Consider the following 18624-nt stretch of genomic DNA (forward strand, 5'->3'; position numbering starts at 1 on the left):
GAAAGTGTGGAAAGGCACCCTGCTTATGCATGGTGTAGTGGTTAAGAGCAGTAGACTCGTAATCTGGTGAACCGGGTTCGCGTCTCCGCTCCTCCACACGCAGCTGCTGGGTGACCTTGGGCCAGTCACACTTCTCTGAAGTCTCTCAGCCCCACTCACCTCACAGAGTGTTTGTTGTGGGGGAGGAAGGGAAACGAGAATGTTAGCCGCTTTGAGACTTCTGAAGGGGAGTGAAAGGCGGGATATCAAGTCCAAACTCCTCCTCCTCCTCCTCTTCTTTTTCTTCTTCTTCCAGCAATGTTCCACTGCCACTAAACATTTCACCAGCAGAACAGGTACACTGCTAAGTGGCTTTAACTTACCTTGGATATAATCCTATATGTCAGCATGTGAAGTTTATATATATATATATATTCTTTATTGAAAAATAAAAAGTATGAAATTACAAGTGCACAGAATAAGATAAGACACAAATATGAAGAAGAAACAAGAAATAGTACCCATGTTGAAAATGAAACAGAACAAGCAAACGGAGAGATATTGTGTGCATTACTGTCAGGGTTTCTGGGAGAGAGGAGGAGATGACAGAGGAGACGGAGAGCGAGTGGGAGGAGGGGCAGAAGGATGAGGAAGAAGATGACGGAATTCTGAGGGAATCCACGAGTCTGAGCAGCGAGTCAGAGGATTCTCAAAAGGGGGTTACCTTAATCAAGCAAAGGGGAGGAGAAGGGAGAAGCGGAGAGGAGCCCAGTGGAAGACAGAGGAAGCAAGAGACGTCTCAGCCGGAACGGAGTAAAGGGGGTGGAGTCGTCAGCCTCTCGGAGGGAGCAGGATTAGGAGAGAACAGAGAGAGGGGGTTGGAGCAGGGTGTTCAGCCGGAAAGGGTGGAGAGCAGAGCAGGGGGTGGTGTAGCGGTCGAAAGAAAGGTCAGCAGCAACGTACGCGCGCCAAGTTCAAACGTAGAGGCGCGCGGAAGTGGAGAGAGCTCAGGGGAGGAGCCCGGCCCTAAAGCCAGAAAGAGGGGGGAAGAGGCGGCAGAGGATTCAGCCTCAGGCGAGTCACGGAGAGAGGGAACCCAGGGGGGCAGGAAGACCCTGCGGAAAAGAAAGGAGAGGAAGAGGTGGTCTAGAGCCAGGCTATTAAGTTGGTGCGGAAGAGGGGAGGAGTCAGAGGGGACTTCAGCGGTCTAACGTGGCAGACGTACGGCCACAATGCTGAACTGTATGAGAAGCAGAAATCTTCAATAAACTTTTCCTGTAAATAAGCTGCAACGGAGTGAGGTCTCTTGTGAGCTGGGACCAGACCTGGGTGGCCGTGACAGTAAGTCCCCTCTCTCAAAGCAAAAATTTTTTTTTTTGCGAAGCTCACGAACGGGAGCAGCCATGAGCGCTGAGGAGCAGCTGGTTGCATTGCGGAATCAGGTTACCGCTCTCACATCGGCAGTCATTGCTTCGCAGAAGAAGAATGACGACTTGGAGAAGACGTGCCAGGATTTGCAGGCAAGGTGGGAGCGCGCGGACAAGGCGGGGGCCCCAGGATCCAGAGCGGAGGGCATTGCGCTTGGACGGAGGGGGGGTGCCCTAGTTCCGCATTTTAATGGCAACTTGCAAGACTATCCCAATTTCAGAGCGGACGTTGTATATGCACTGCACTTACTCCGTCACGATTTTAAAGATGAGGAGGAGAGAGTGGGGTTCATTGTTTCGCACCTGCATGGGGAGGCCAGGGCTTGGCTACGCAATTTGTGGCGCGAAGATGGACCGGCCCGTCGCGATTCAACTGCGTTCATCAAAGCGATGGATTCTTGTTTTCAATCCTCTGTGGATGTGGACATTGCGCGCCGTCAAATGCACGGGCTGAGGCAGGGGAAAGCGACTGTGCGCCAATACCACTCTAAATTTTTTGCATTGCTCACCGCCTTAGATTGGCCAAAGGACAGTAAACCGGTCAGAGATCTTTTTTGGGAGGGATTGAGCCCCCCCATCAAGGATGAGATCGCTAGGGGGGACAGACCCCAGACCCTAGAAGACGTGGTGCAACGGGCTTTAGCTCTTGGAATTCGACATGAGGGGCGTCCGTGGCATGAGGAGGACGGGCCCCAAGCGCGTGCGCAAGCAAGGACTCTCCCTTTTGTGCACAGGGACTTCAGCCGTGCGCACCCCTCGCCAATGGGGAAGGACAGAGAGGAGCCAATGGAGATTGGTGGTGCTAGGGCTCAGAAGCCATCCCAGAGCCCTGTCCCTGGTGCAGCCAAAGCGAAGCCTCCTAGAGGAACCAGGAAGTGTTACATCTGTGACAGTGCGCACCATATGGCGAAAGAGTGCCCCCAGAGGCTCCAGAAGCACACTGCAGCGCTGGCAACTGTAACAGCAGAGGTGCAACCAGGGGAGCAGCTTCAGGGAAACGACAGTGCCTGGCTGGAAGCAGAGCTACTGGGGCTCAGCCAGGCGGATCTGTAGACAAGCCCCCAGCATCACTGCAGAGCGTGGACCCTTTGCCTCCCAAACCGGCAGTTCTGCTCACAGCAACACTCCAGTTGCCTGATGGGAGACTCCTCGAGGTTCCAATAACGATCGATTCGGGAAGCAACGCCGACTTCATGGGACTGCAGTTCGTTAAGCAGCACAACATGGCGCTCCTGCCTGCAACGACGCCTCTGAACGTGGTCACGGTGGACGGCAGGAAGTTGCTGGGGGGGCAAGTGGTGCAGCAAACCCCTCCCATGATGATGCAGATTGGCAACCATCGAGAGCTTATTAGTTTCAATGTCACCCACTTATCGGACACACCCATCGTGTTAGGCATGAGTTGGCTGGAGAGGCACAGTCCCGCGGTTGCGTGGTACCAGAGGCAGATCAACTTTTGTTCATCGTATTGTGCTCAGCATTGCTTTCAGACCGATCAGGGAGGAGAAGCTGAGCAGCCATTGCATCTGGGTATGGTGCAAACAGTGCCTCACAAGTACCAGGAATTCTTGGAGGTTTTCTGTGAGAAGGAAGCTGACAAGTTGCCGCCTCATAGACCTTACGACTGCGCGATTGATTTAGTGCCAGGGGCGCAATTGCCTGCTGCCAAGCTGTACTCCATGTCGGAGGACGAAATGCAAGAGCTTCGGGAGTTCATAGACCATAACCTCAAGCGCGGTTTCATCCAGGAATCTAAAGCAGCGGGAGGCAGCCCTGTTTTCTTTGTGAAGAAGAAGGACACGCCCCAAAAAAGGCTTATAGTGGATTACAGGTTCATCAACAGCTTGACTAAGCCCAAAGCTTTCCCCATGCCCAAGATTGACGACCTTTTAGCGACCGTCAGGAGGGGCAAGATTTTCACCAAGCTGGACCTACGTGGAGCTTACAATCTCATCCGCATCCGGAAAGGAGATGAGTGGAAGACCGCCATGTTCACCCCTCTGGGCACATACGAATACAGAGTCATGCCTTTCGGCCTCCAAAATGGCAGCCACGTTTTTCAAGCATTTATGCACCACGTGCTAGCAGGTCTCCTCTACAAAAAGTGTGTCTGCTTTCTCGACGATATCCTGATTTTCTCGGAATCGCCGGAGGATCACGATAAGGACGTGAGGGAGGTCCTGCAGAGGCTGAAGGAACACAGGCTGTACGCCAAGTTGGAAAAGTGCCAGTTTGATGTCAGAGAGGTTGATTTCCTTGGCTACAAGTTGTCCGACGAGGGACTGGCCATGGACAGGGCTAAGGTTCAAGCGCTGTTGGACTGGAAAAGCCCTCGAAATCGGAAAGAGGTCCAGAGGTTCATCGGCTTTGCCAATTTTTACCGCAAGTTTATTAAAGGTTTTGCGAACGCGACGGCGGCGATCACTGACACCCTCAGTTCCAAGAAGAAGAAGTTCGTCTGGACCGAACAAGCGGAGCGGTCCTTCCGGACGCTTAAGGGTCTTTTCGCCTCCGAAGAGCAGCTGCTCCACGTGAATCCCGGCAGACCCATGCGGGTAGAGACCGATGCGTCAGATAGAGCGGTTGGGGCCGTTCTTTTGCAAGAGGATTCACAAGGCAACTGGCGACCGGGTGCGTTCTACTCCCGGAAGCTCAGCAAGACGGAGCGCAATTATACCATATGGGACAGGGAGTTGTTGGCCATTCATGCAGCTTTCAAAGCGTGGCGACACTTCTTGATAGGAGCCAAGCACACGGTGCAGGTCCGCACGGATCACAAGAACTTAGAGTATTGGCGGACGGCTAAGTTGCAGACCCAGCGACACATGCGCTGGGCGGAGTTCTTTGCGGACTTCGACTTCAAAATAGAATACATCCCAGGAGACTCCAATGTTATTGCAGACGCGCTGTCCCGAAAGCCGCAATACTTGGAGGAAGCAGCTCCAATCGCAGCAAAGCACATTTTCGCACCGCAGGCGTGGACGTGCGCTACCATCGCAGTCGACCTGGACGCGGTGCGACGCGCGTTGCAAAGGGATCAGTTTGCACAGTCTAAGATGGAGGAGCTACGCGGAGGGTCGCGACACAACGATGAGTTTCAATTACAAGATGGACTTTTGACTCGTAAGGGTGCCCTTTACGTGCCCACCGACGATCTTCGAGCCAAGGTTCTGCAACAGTTGCATGACGCCCCTAGTGCAGGCCATTTCGGCAAAGAAAAGACGATGGAATTGGTGGCTAGAGACTTTTGGTGGCCCCAGATGAGAGGAGAGGTGGCGGACTACGTCGCCAGGTGTGATATCTGCCAGAGGTCCAAACCAGTGCACCAGAAGCAGGCGGGATTGCTAGAACCGCTGGAGACACCGCAGCAACCATGGGAGAGGGTAGCGTTGGACTTTGTTACAGACCTGCCCAGCTCCAGAGGTAAGACGGCGGTGTTAGTGGTGGTGGACTTGTTCACCAAGATGGCGCACTTCATCCCTTGTGCCAAGGTGGCGACGGCAGAACAGACCGCAAAGCTCTTCATCGATCACGTCTTCAGAGTGCATGGACTTCCGCAGTCCGTCTTGTCCGACAGGGGGCGCCAGTTTGTTTCCACTTTCTGGCGAAAGCTTCTGGGCATCTTGCACGTCAAAATCAACCTGACATCGGCGAGGCATCCACAAACCAACGGTCAAGCGGAGAGGGTCAACGCGATCATGCAGCAGTACCTGCGGTGCTACGCCAACCAGCGACCTGCGGCGTGGGTGGACTATCTGCCGATGGCTGAATTCGCCTACAACAACACGAAACACGCATCCACCGGGGTGACGCCTTTCTTCGCGAACAATGGCCGTCATCCCAGAACCTTCCCGAGATTTGCGGCACCAGGAGGGGGGGGGCCTCAAGATGCCGACCAGTTTGCAGCGGAGTTGCAAGAGGTGCACGAGGAGCTGCGGAGACATTTGGAGCTGGCAAAACAGGCGTATAAGGTGCAGGCCGATAAGCACAGGAGGGCGGGAGAGGACATCCAGGTTGGGGACTGGGTGTGGTTAGCAGCCCACGCGATGCCGGCCAGGTCATTGGCCAAGAAGAAGTTAGGACACAGGCAGCTAGGGCCATATCAAGTTGAGGCTAAGATCAATCCGGTGGCTTTTCGTCTAGCCCTTCCGGAAGGTTCCAGGGTGCACCCGGTCTTTCATAGGTCGGTGCTCACTCCCTACAAAACCCCACACAGGTTTCAAGAGTCAGGAGCACCCCCAGAGCCACGTAGGAGGGCGCCTGAGAGGGGGGAATCGCCAAGACCAGAACCTCTTAACGAGGTCACAGAGATACTGGACTCGAGATGGGGGGAGGAGGGAGTTGAATATTTTCTCGCCAGGGAGGGCACACCAGCCGCTGCTAATAGTTGGGTGCCAGGCTACGAGTTAGACGAACCCCTTTTGAAAGAAGAGTTCCATGCACTTTTCCCACATAGACCCATGCCAGCTGAGTACTTTGATGACTGGCTTTTCACACCCACATTGTCAGATAGCACGTTCAGGGGTTTCTCTTCCCCCGAGGAAAGAACACCAGAATCAAGCCCGCCCAGGGGATCGTGCTCGGGGGTGGACACGGAAACCCCTTATTGGTGGGAGGAGCAGCCAGAGGAGGAATGGCGTAAGAGGTGGCTGATAGGTCCTTGGCGGGCAGCACCGGAGGAAGTAGCGATGGAAGCAGAGACTGAGAAGCATTTGGGGGAAGAACCCGACTTCGAATACACTTACACAGAACTGCCAGCAGAGAACATTGACGTAGACGACCTGTATCCTGAGCCTACCCCCGAAGAGCCGCAGTTTCCACAACCGGTCCCCGGCGAGCGGGAGGGGGGAAGGGGGGGCTTCGAGGGGGGGATGGATGTCAGGGTTTCTGGGAGAGAGGAGGAGATGACAGAGGAGACGGAGAGCGAGTGGGAGGAGGGGCAGAAGGATGAGGAAGAAGATGACGGAATTCTGAGGGAATCCACGAGTCTGAGCAGCGAGTCAGAGGATTCTCAAAAGGGGGTTACCTTAATCAAGCAAAGGGGAGGAGAAGGGAGAAGCGGAGAGGAGCCCAGTGGAAGACAGAGGAAGCAAGAGACGTCTCAGCCGGAACGGAGTAAAGGGGGTGGAGTCGTCAGCCTCTCGGAGGGAGCAGGATTAGGAGAGAACAGAGAGAGGGGGTTGGAGCAGGGTGTTCAGCCGGAAAGGGTGGAGAGCAGAGCAGGGGGTGGTGTAGCGGTCGAAAGAAAGGTCAGCAGCAACGTACGCGCGCCAAGTTCAAACGTAGAGGCGCGCGGAAGTGGAGAGAGCTCAGGGGAGGAGCCCGGCCCTAAAGCCAGAAAGAGGGGGGAAGAGGCGGCAGAGGATTCAGCCTCAGGCGAGTCACGGAGAGAGGGAACCCAGGGGGGCAGGAAGACCCTGCGGAAAAGAAAGGAGAGGAAGAGGTGGTCTAGAGCCAGGCTATTAAGTTGGTGCGGAAGAGGGGAGGAGTCAGAGGGGACTTCAGCGGTCTAACGTGGCAGACGTACGGCCACAATGCTGAACTGTATGAGAAGCAGAAATCTTCAATAAACTTTTCCTGTAAATAAGCTGCAACGGAGTGAGGTCTCTTGTGAGCTGGGACCAGACCTGGGTGGCCGTGACAATTACAAAAAAGGGGAGAAATTTGTTATTGTAGTTAACCAGACCTTAATCTAATACGGTATTTATAAAAATGAATTCCAAAAAATGTTAAATTTGTCCATGGCAAGTTTATGTTTCTACACAAAGTTTATACATGTCTTCAGTCATGAAAGGGAGCTGCATTTTTATTTTTTCGGTTCATCAACGTGTGGAGCTTTTCAGAGCACGGTCATGAGCATCGCCGCTTGACAATAAGGACCAGCCGAGCTGCTGTTAAAGGCACAGAAGCTGGGGTCGTGGAAGAAGTTGGCAGCTTTCATGAGCCCTGTGTGGAAGGGGAATCCCCCTCTCCACCAGGTGCAGTGTATCCTGGGAAAGTGTGGTAGGGACTTGGGACCAGCGGGGCCGAAAGGCAGAGAGGTCAGTCGCAGGCAAAGGCAGAGCCCAAGACAGGCAAGAGCCAAAAGGTTCTCCATTGAGCCCTGTCATCCCTGCTGAGTTCTGCAAAGGCAACCCTGAGACTAAGGAGGAGAAGGAGGAAACATTGTCATTGTCAGGGCCATCTTTAGTATATGCGGTGCCAGGATGCAAAGATCCACTCAGCGCCCCCCTCCACTCAGTTGCTGAGCTTTTTTTATGGGTGCGCAAGTCTAAGTTGTTGAGCTTTTGAGGGGAGAACAGCTAAAAATGCTAACATGAAAAAATAGAAAGCGGTAGTGCGGTAGTGATAATGCCCGTCTTCTGTTTTTGCGGTCATGCAAAAATGAAAGACACTACTAAGGGGCACCGCCGGATACATTGATTCTGCAGCTCTTCCGCAAAAGACACCGGAAATGATGATGATGATTTATTATTTATACCCCGCCCATCTGGCTGGGTTTCCCCAGCCACTCTGGGCGCCTTCCAACAGAATATTAAAATACAATAGCCTATTAAACATTAAAAGCTTCCCTAAACAGGGCTGCCTTCAGATGTCTTCTAAAAGCCTGGTAGTTGTTTATTTCCTTGACATCTGATGGGAGGGTGTTCCACAGGGTGGGTGCCACTACCGAGAAGGCCCTCTGCCTGCTTCCCTGTAACTTGGCTTTTCGCACCGAGGGAACTGCCAGAGGGCCCTCGGCGCTGGTCCTCAGTGTCCAGGCAGAACGATGGGGGTGGAGACGCTCCTTCAGATATACTGGACCAGTTGTATCAGTTGAACTATATATCTGTTTCAGTTGAACTATAATAATGAGACAGGGGGTGGGGTGGGGGGCAGGCCAGTCTGAACGATTTCTCCACCTGCCCTCAACTCTGCAAAAAGAGATTGCTAGAGTAGGTCGGTGTGGTTGGAGAAGCTTAGCCTGGCACATTCCTTTTTTTTGCCGGGGGATTGGCCCGGGTGGTCCCAAATGCCTTTGCATAAGTAAAGAAACGGACAGAGGTTCCTTGTGTAAGGTGGCCATTCTTGCTTCCCCCTGCCAGGGTGGGGATGATGCCATCCAGCTGCCTCTGTGCAAACTGGATCTTCAGCTAAAGCCAGGCTGGCAGAGGCACTGGAGAAGGCGACTTGCTGTCTGCAAGAATCCTACAGCATTGGTGACCCAACACCCTCAATAGAAATCAGACAGAGGAACAGTCAATCGTGAGTGTATTTAGAGCTGTGAACCATATGCTCAACTTTTGTAATATAGTCTGTCCTGGGCCCGCCTCCCTCCTCGTTTATTCCCCTTGAAAGAGTGCAATCCAAACTCCTCAGAGCCCTTCTGCAAGTTCCTAGATGCCTTTCAAATGCATGGGTCTTAGGCAAAGATCGCAAGACGCAAGACAATTCTTAACCCAGATTTGTAGGCACAGATCACCCTCTAGAATTAAATAGCTTACCAGGGAAATGCTGAAGTCTCCCTTCGGGGCACCTCAGGGTCAATTTTTTTTATGGTAGCCCAAATCTCAGTTGTACGGGTGTATGTATGTATCTATTGCTGCAATCTGCTCCGATTGTATATTTTATCTTTATGAATGCTGTTTTTATTGTGTTGTGTTATGTGAGGCGGTCTTTGACCGTAATAAATTATCTATCTATCTAATGTAGTCTGTCTGTCTGTCTGTCTGTCTCAAAACACCAGTAAACTTCAAGGCATTTTATTCAAAGGAAACAGAACCAAGCAAAGGTCTCACTAGTAAATTTCTCAGCACTTGGAGAGTGCTGGGTGTAACCGTTATCACTGCCTCCTCCAAAGTATGCTAGGAATTGTTATTACTCCTTGAAATATTCTTTTGCCCTCCTGCCCAGAACTACAATTGTCAGAGCTCCTAAGGGAGAGGACTTTTTAGGCTGCAGTTGGGAGTAACTGAACTCAATGGGATTCCTGAGTAGACAGGTATAATATGACTGTGCTCCTAGTCTGCTAGTTTTAGATATGCTCACAGGATTACAAGAGGAAGCCCATTAAGCTGTGATATATAAACACATCTTCTGCCATTCATCGAAGTAGCCAAGTGTTGTCTCTTGCAGAGAGGAGGCTCATACATGAGGGCAAACGGGAGCGCCCAACCACAGTTCAGTTCCCACTTGCCTGCCTTCTTCCTTGCAATTCACCCAGGGCATGACAATGACCAGGGCCATCTTTACCAGGGGGTGCCAGGGGTGTGGGGCACCTGGGCGCTGAATTCTAGGGGGTGCCAGGCACCCGCCTAAGCTCTTAACTATCTACCTCAGGGATGTCCAACCGGTCGAGCAGGATCAACAGGTCGATCCCTGGGTGATCACGATCGCTGGATCATAAGTTTGTTCTGGGTGTAAGCTTTCATGTGCATGCACACTTCTTCAGATACTCTGCATGCACATTAAAGCTTATACCCAGAACAAACTTAGTTGTTCTCTAAGGTACTACTGGACCATTTTTTTATTTTTTTATTTCTTTCGACTGCGTCAGACCAACACGGCTACCTACCTGAATGTTTCTGAAGTGTAGGTGGGTTCCCACAAAGCAATAGTGTAGTGATGACAGCAAGAACCTTTACTGAGCTACATAACTGGGAAACAGGGACAAAGCAACTGCTTATATACATTCCTGAAAGCCTGGGCCACTCCCACTCCAAATGTGATTGGCTGTCTAAGCTTCCAAGCTGCGAATCACGGCTCAGAGTTCAAGAGCCAATGGCAGAGGCCCAAATCCTGAAATGTTCTGTGATTGGACATCATGTATCAAATCAGAACACAGGGGCTCATAATCCTTAGTCCGGACTCAAGCTCAGGCAAACACAGACTACTGAATATATAACAGTTTCTCCAATGAAAATAGGAACATCCTAAGGAAAAGTGGGACATTCTGGGATCAAATCAGAAACCGAGACGGTTTCTGTAAATCTGGGATTGTCCCTGGAAAATAGGGACACTTGGAGGGCCTGCAGAGGTCAGCCTTGGCCCATTCAGGGGGGAATGGTTTTGTCTGCGTTTTTAAGCAGGGTGCAAAATAAGGCAATGTTGCAGCTGCTCTCTCTAAATCAATACAAATATGAGGTTCTACACCCCTAACAAAAGCTCCCCCCCCCAATCTTGGCTATGCCCATGGCTAGAATGAGAAAAAGGACAAAGGAATCAAACTCAGATATGGAGGAATCATATTTATTTTGATACAATAAAAGTTGCTGTTTGGAGCCATAAGAAAGTCGAGAAAGCGAGGCGGCGAGGAACCTCCTCACGTTTTTGGTTTTGCATGTGGAAACCTCCATGTTTGAACCCCCAACTTTTAAATGAACAATTCAATACATTTGAATGTTGAAACCCGAGGGAGTGTTCAGCTCTTTAGGGTGAGATCGCACCTGCTATTGGGAATTTCTCTCCTCCCCGCTGCCCTCATAAACAAATATTAAAACTCTAGTATCAAATTCCTCTCTTCTAAAAAAAAGCATTTTTTTCATGAATAATAATTTGAGCTCTTCTTTGCTAGTGAGAAAGCAGAAATATGTGATTTAAGGCGCTTTAATTATAATTAACACACACTTTGGAAGGGAAAAAAATCCACTTCAAACAATCAACGTGTTTGGATTTGCACATGGAAACCAAGTTTAGATTTTTTTTTTAAAAAAAAAACATTGCCAAAGTACATTCTTCCCCTGCTACATTATGAAACCCATTTCCCTACCTAATTCAATGCCCTGCAGTGTCTGGATATTTGCAAACTCCTGTCTCCAAATCTTTGATTATGTGGCCGGCATGAAATGTATGTCTTGTGGACAAAAAAAAATGCGGTTTTTGAGAAGCTAAAAGGCAGGAGAAGAACATTACTGGATCAACCCAAAGGGTCCATTTTAATCCAGTGTCCTGTTTCCAGTCGATTTCAGAAAGTCCACATGCAAGGTGTGAAGGGAAACAGAAAAGACAGGAAAACGATTCTTGAAATGGTGAGGCTGGAGGCAAATATCAGCAATAAAAGTGTGGCCTTGAACTGTCGAGAACGCGACTACACACAGTTCTCCCTTCTGACACTTGTAAATAGGCAAAGGGCTTGTCCATACTTCTGCTTGTCCTGTGCGTAGAAACCACAGGGCCGAGAAGTTTTCCATTTCCCCCATCAGGCTTTCCTCAGGAAAACCCGACTGACGTTTGCACCAATTCAGCTGTAAAGACTGGGTTTCCCCGTGGGGAAGTGGTGGCACCAGCAGAAGTGTGGACAAGCTCAAAGTGTGTGTTGTGGGAACTAAGCCCATTTCTGCCTCCAGATGTGTGCGTGCACAGTGCAGCTGAAAATGCACAGCTGGATGTTTGCAGGTGTGCGCTAATGGACACATCAGTCCCCAGGGGCTTACCCCTGGGGCAGGCAAAATGTGGAGCTGTGAGCCCATCGCTGTGATTGCAGCTCAAATGTCGGGGTTTCTTTCTCCCCTCTTTCTGTAGATGGCCACTTGGACACTACCCATGTTGTAAAAGCGCCTTTTTTTGTGGGGAGAGGGGAGGAGGGTCCTCTGGGATCTCCCTCCAACTGTCTCCCTCATTGACACGCCGTTGTCATCAGGAGAAGTCAGGGGGGAGTCAAAAAGTATGTGATGAATCCCACAGCCACGTTGAGAGGGAAGGAGTGGTTATGAGTAACCATGTTATGGGTGATTCATGTGACAAAGAGACCGCAGACGGTTGTGAGGGGAGCACAACACCCCTTTTGCCGCCCTAGGCGGCTATAAAATGAAAGAGCTTATAAAGAGTCCATTAACAACAATCAAAAAAAGGAAGAACGAGAGAGAGAGAGAGAGAGAGAGAGAGAGAGAGAGAGCGCAGAGCGGTCAAAGCAGAATGTGGAACGGAGTGTAAATGGTTGAAAAGGCCCAAGAACAAGTCACAAAAAGAAAGCCTGAGGAGAAAGTGTATCTGTAAAAAGAAAGAAAGGCGCTGGACAAGAACGAGTGAAAAGGGAACAAGAGAAAGAAGAATACAAAGAAGATGGAAAGGGAGGATGAGGGATAAAACTAGGTCCAGTCTCGTGTTTTTATGGGCCCCAAGCAAAATATGAACATCAGGAGCACTGCCTGTGGTCTAGGTAGATCCCATGCTCAGCAGTTTTGTGCAAAAAAGCACAAGGGACTCCCTGGCACTTTCACACTGTGGGCTCCTAAAATGGAAACTGCCAGACCTGGGAAAAGTTCAGACAGGGAGTGGATGGAGGCAACTAGTTTACCGGCCATTGACACAATGCCATGTGTTATCCAGTTGTCTAAAGCCACCTGGATGATCTGACAAACTACCTCAGGGCGAACGCTCTCACCCTGAGGTAGCTTCTTCATCTATATCATCCTGCCAAGGACAGGAATAATTTTTACCATGGGCCCAGGTGTGGCGAAATGTGTGGCACGTTGATAATCTCCAACCATTTTCTGTATTATTCTGTCAGGCGGTAAGCAGAACTTTACCACACACCAGGAGTTAGATGTGAGGTAAAAAGGTTGTCCGCAACCATTCTCTGTACCATCCTTAGGGGCATTTACATGCTTCGTTCAGTGAGGGTTGAGCCGTACGTGGATATATTTATTCACACGCAACGTTCGACCCGTACACAACAGCTGAGCTGTACAAATCAACATCCATATCCACTCTTTTATACACATGCAAGTGCAGAGACAACTTGTACTTGTGCCCAAGGTGAACAAGCAAACTGCCATGCGGTTACAAGAATTTTACTTAACCGCTTGTCGGGTTGAAATGTGTGGTTAAAAACGACCCGTAACGAGGCTTTGTGTCTTCCTGTCAAATGGCAAGGAGAATTCCGCCACGCACCTGGCGCAGATGTGCAGCAAAACATAGAATAAAATGCCGCCTCTGCATCTTCTCGCGATGAAATAACAAAGCGGATGGGTAAAGCATTGGCAGGCAAGGGAAGGAAGTTTTCTTCTCCTAACATGGCCCTAGTCTCTCCCTTCCAGCCTGTAACCTTACCCACTTGCACGTGGTTCTTGTTATCTGAGATAGGGAGTAGAAAAGCACAGCCCACGATTCATAAACAAGTGCCTTTTTTTAAAAGTATAGAGAAACAAAATGAAGGAAGGGGTAAATCTACTTGATACAGTGTTCGGTATGATTGGATGATTATTATTTGGGGGCCTTTTTTTGCTATTCTGTAGAAATTGCTGCTGCTTCCTCCTCCTCCTCCTCCTCAGGAGAGGGCTTAGAGGAGGCGAATGAGCCAGACGCCCAGCATAGCCAGAGCCATTGGCAGGGAGAGATGACTGGTAGGAAGGGTGGCAGCCGAGTTGCAGAAATCGCCTTCGCAGCAGTAGTAAGTGGTGGTGTACTTAATGCCCGCAAAACTTTCAGTTTCGTTCTTGTTGCATTTGTCGCTAGCGACGCAATTCCTCTTCATGATGAGCCCCTGGCCAGCTGCAGCAAGGAACAACAAAAAAACAAAAGGCAATGAATAAGGTGCATTTCATGGAACCTCACATGTTGGAAGCTTCTCTGATTCCATCGCCTAAGGCCAGCATGGCTAATGGTTAGGGCATAGCTGTCAACTTTTCCCTTTTCTTGCGAGGAATCCTATTCGGAATAAGGGAATTTCCTTTAAAAAAAGAAAAACGTTGGCAGCTATGGGTTAGGGAGGATGGTGAGCTTTGGCCCAACAACATCTGGAGGGTGCCCTAGTTGAGGGAGACAAATATTTTGGCATGCGGGACCCTTTGTGTGTTTAACGAATGCATGAAAGTAAGCTTGCCATATTCCCAAAAGTGAAAATCTGGACAAAGCTCTTTTTTTGACAAGGTTGTTGAGCTTGCTGGGGGGTGGGGTGGGGGGCAGTGAAGTTGTTGAGCTTTGCTTTGGAGAGCATTTCAGCTCAACGAAAATGTGCCTGGATGCAGTTTGAGCAGCCCAATTCCCAGACGCGTCCGGGAAAACTTGGATATATGGCAGCCCTAGAAAGGTTTTGCCTGAGAAAGACCAGATCATAATATTTAAGGGAGCTGAATGTGGTTTGGTGAGGCATTGCTTCCCAGGTAAGGCTCGTCTGCACCTCACTTGTCCCGTGCAGGGCCGGCTCACACATGAGGCTGTTAAGATATTCCGTTCCACCTTACGAGGAACAGGCTGTTATGTGTCACATGCCTGTTTACTTTCCAGCACAGCTTGCTGGGAACTTCCGCTTTTGCTTATGCTGCTTGCTTGGACGTGAAAGGGAGAAGTCATGTTTTTCCTTTGTCCTGAATAAACTGCTTGTAAATATGCTTTACATATGCCTCTTTCTGCCCTTGTGAATATAATAATAATAATAATAATTTATTATTTGTACCCCGCCCATCTGGCTGGGTTTCCTCAGTCGCTGTTTTATGCTGTGCCAAGGACTGGAGATCGCCTGGCTGCCAGCCAGTGGGCTGGAGCCAGCTGGGGGCTTGTGAATTGCCCCCATTTCCTTGGACGCATCCAACAGAGGCAAGGTGAAGCGGCCACCTCAGATGGCAGAATCCATAGGGGGGCAGCAGATCCAGTCTCCAAGGAATGCATCTGCTGCTGCACAGGCATGCGAGTTAGAGGCCAGATCTGCCACCTCCTCAGCAACCCCCGCTATGCCACCTCTACAGCAGCTTCTTGGTGAATAGGGGACTCTACTGGTCTCCTCCCAGGGAGGAAATGGCAGAAGTTGCCCTCTGGGGCTTTCTGGGCTTTGCACCCGGCCAGCCTGATTCAGAGAGGGCCTCTCTCCGCCGCAACAGCCTTTGATTCCCAATTCAACCAACAGGTAAGGTTGATTCGATTCCTCTCTTGTTCCTGATGTACATCTTCACCCACACCTTCCTTCCTGGCTCTGTGTGTGTGTGTGTGTGTGTGTGTGTGTGTGCGCGCGCACGCCCGCACACACACACACTCCATTTTCTGGTCCACCTCAGGTGCCAAAATGTCTTGGGCAAGCCTTGGTCCTGTGCCTACAAAGCATGGATTCAAGCGGTTTCCCACTTAGAATCATAGAATTGTAGAGTTGGAAGGGACCCCTAGAGTCATCTAGTCCAGCCCCCTGCAATGCAAGAATTATCCTTTGCTTTCTGGGCAGGGGGGGTCCTAGTGCTTTTCTGTTTGCCTCGCTGCTTCCCCCCAGGAAACCCCTCTTTACTGCAGAATCAGAGCAAATGTCTATCCGCAGAAAACTCGATTGATGTTTGCTCCGATTCCGTTGTAAAGAGCAGGTTTCCAGGGGGGGGGGGGAGAGCAGGGGGCAAGCTTTGTCTTTTGTTCCAGAGAAATCTTATGAACCACACCCCCCTCCTCATGCCACTAGGGATCTATCTGGCTTCAGCGGGTGGATCTTCCTTACATAAACAGTGTTTTGTAATGAATCTGAGCCAGCCAGATTTAAGATGGCCGAGCAGCTTTAAGAAAATGGGAGAGTTTTTTTTTTTGCCAGGCTTATGCATTTAGAGTCTAAATAGCACTGTAATTTATTCCACATGCGTGTCTCTTTCATGGGGACCAGCCCAAACGCTCTCTCAGGGAGGGAAAAAAAAATATGCCAGGAACGGGAGAGAATAATCTGAGAAATTAAAGAAGTATCTTTACCTGCTGCTCCCCGGATAGTAGCACAGACCTCTCCTGCTTGGCAGGTGGTGGTGGAAGTATGGCAGGGCATCCCGTGAAAGGTGAATGAACATTTCAAACACTGCAGAGCAGATCCTGAAGCATAGAGAAATATATATTTTTAAAAGGTGAGAGATATAATTGAGAATTCTACTGATCAGACATTAGGGCACAAGTCTTAGGACTCTGGTCAGGGCTAGGGGGGGGTAGGGGGCGCCCTTCGCTGAAAGCCTCTAGCTGAAAGGTGGACCTCAGATTTGGTTTTCTGTCATTCAAGAAGGTCTGCAATTTCTTTTTTTAGGTGCACCAGACCAAAATGTGGCATACTCTCCCAGCTGGAAAAGCATTTCTTTCTTAAGAAATAACTGTATTCTAGTGCTTTATTTTGGTTTCATGTGCTGTCACTTTTTTATATTTATTATGCTTAGGGGCATAGCTGTCAACGTTTCCCGTTTTTTAAGGGAAATTCCCTTATTCCGAATAGGATTCCTCGCAAGAAAGGGGGAAAGTTGACAGCTATGCTTAGGGGCCTCAAAAGCTGGGCCTCTCTGGTAGACAATGGGAGTGGCACCCGACTTTTGTGACAATATAATAGCACATACAAAACAGTTATAACAATAATAACGATTTATTGTTTGTACCCTGCCCATCGGACTGGTTTGCCCCAGCTACTCTGGGCGGCTTCTAGCATATATAAAAACATAGTGAAACAATAACCCTTAAAGAGCTTCCCTATACAGTGGTACCTCAGGTTAAGTACTTAATTCGTTTCGGAGGTCCGTTCTTAACATGAAACTGTTCTTAACCTGAAGCACCACTTTAGCTAATGGGGCCTCCTGCTGCTGCCGCGCCACCAGAGCACGATTTCTGTTCTCATCCTGAAGCAAAGTTCTTAACCCGAGGGACTATTTCTGGGTTAGCGGAGTCTGTAAACAGAAGCGTCTGTAACCTGAAGCGTATGTAACCTGAGGTACCACTGTACAGTGGTATCTTGGGTTAAGTACTTAATTTGTTCTGGAGGTCCGTTCTTAACCTGAAACTGTTCTTAACCTGAGGTACCGCTTTAGCTAATGGGGCCTCCTGCTGCCGCCGCGCGATTTCTGTTCTCATCCTGAAGCAAAGTTCTTAACCTGAGGTACTATTTCTGGGTTAGCGGAGTCTGTAACCTGAAGCATATGTAACCTGAAGCGTCTGTAACCCAAGGTACCACTGTACATGGCTGCCTTCAGATGTTTCCAAAATGTTGTAAAAACAGTTAAAAAACCATGATATATAAAATGAGTGCGACATCACTCTCCCTATTTGTGACCCAAGGGCCTGACTGTCTCTAGCAACCTGGTGCCCTCAACATATTTTGAACCACAGTCCTTATCAGCCTACGCCAGACAACGTATAGGTAGGGCTGTCTTTAGAGACGGGTGCCTAATCTTGCCCAGGTACTTTTTGCTCTGCTTGAAATTCCTTTGGAAGCTTGCCTGGGAAAGGCTCTCCAGATCTGCCTCAGATTTCATTTGAAGTGAAATTTTGGGGCAACTCTGCTTAAGATACGGAGAAAGACATCTCTGCTAGAGATTCATAGCCCCTCCCCCCTTAAAAGAGCAACAGATCTCTGTGGCGAACGCAGCCTTTGAATGCTGTCACTGTGGCGGCATTTGACAATTTAGCAAGCTACGAAAAAGTCTGTCTTTTAATTCCATCATCGCCGCCAATGGGATTAGAAAATGACGCACTAAGAGGCGGGCTAATGCAAGACCTTTAAATGCAATTGTTCCAGCTGTATGGGCTTGTCAGCCTTTAGAGCTGTGGCTTAATTATAAGTTGCGAAAAGTGTTGCTTCAGGACAAATGGTTAACTTTAGTGAGATGGGCTACAGGCCTGATCCAATAGACTCTTCTTAGGTTTTGGGTTGTGGGACTGAAATGAAGAGGGCGAGAACCATACATGACACTTTGAGTGCCTTGGAGTAAAGAATATAAACGCAATAATAATAATAATAATAATAATAATAATAATAATAATAATAATATGCAATAATAGCATAGAAATGTACTTTCACGGTCTTGCCTAGGTTCTCTAATCTTTACATTGAAGAACTGAAGGACCCAGCCCGCTTGACTGAATAGACTTCCTAAATATTATCATTTTTCAGGAAATACAGGGAAGGGAAGACCTCCCAGGGTGAGAGACTGGGAGGAGGAAGGAAAGTTCCCAGGTTTAGAGTCAGGAGGGTCCACATCTTTCTGTGTGAATAAAGGGTTAAGACTTAAGGCATAGGCAAATTCAGCCCTCCAGATGTTTTGGAACTACAACTCCCATCATCCCTAGCTAACAGGACCAGTGGTCAGGGATGATGGGAATTGTAGTCCCAAAGAATCTGGAGGGCCGAGTTTGCCTATGCCTGGTTAAGAGCTACCGTATTTTTCGCCCTATAGGACGCACCGGGGGGGGGGTTTGCGCGGAGCGTCGCCGATCCCGGCAGTGCAGGCAGCTCTGCGCAAACTTCGGGAGCCCGACGTGGCTTCGCGCCAGGCTCCCTAGGGCTGCGCAGAGCTTTCTGAAGCCTGGA

General features: G+C 49.6%; 1 protein-coding gene and 1 long non-coding RNA gene across 2 annotated transcripts in view; one reads left to right on the plus strand and one right to left on the minus strand.

Annotated features, from left to right (window-relative positions):
• LOC309365441 lies at positions 1 to 11089 on the plus strand. Its single transcript, XR_014166150.1, has 2 exons — positions 1 to 560; positions 7062 to 11089. It is a non-coding gene; the product is annotated as an uncharacterized lncRNA (long non-coding RNA).
• The window catches only part of LOC309365235 (sperm acrosome membrane-associated protein 4-like), a 20301-nt gene continuing 12295 nt past the window's right edge, over positions 10619 to 18624 (minus strand). Inside the window, exons 2-3 of the mRNA XM_081903466.1 lie at positions 16041 to 16154; positions 10619 to 13877 (exon numbers count right to left, since the gene is read on the minus strand). Coding sequence (XP_081759592.1) covers positions 13666 to 13877; positions 16041 to 16154 — 326 coding nt within the window. The 3' untranslated portion in view covers positions 10619 to 13665. The remainder of the gene's footprint in view (positions 13878 to 16040; positions 16155 to 18624) is intronic.

The sequence above is a fragment of the Podarcis melisellensis genome, assembly GCF_964234715.1.
Source record: "Podarcis melisellensis genome assembly, chromosome: 2".
Lineage (NCBI taxonomy): Eukaryota > Metazoa > Chordata > Lepidosauria > Squamata > Lacertidae > Podarcis > Podarcis melisellensis.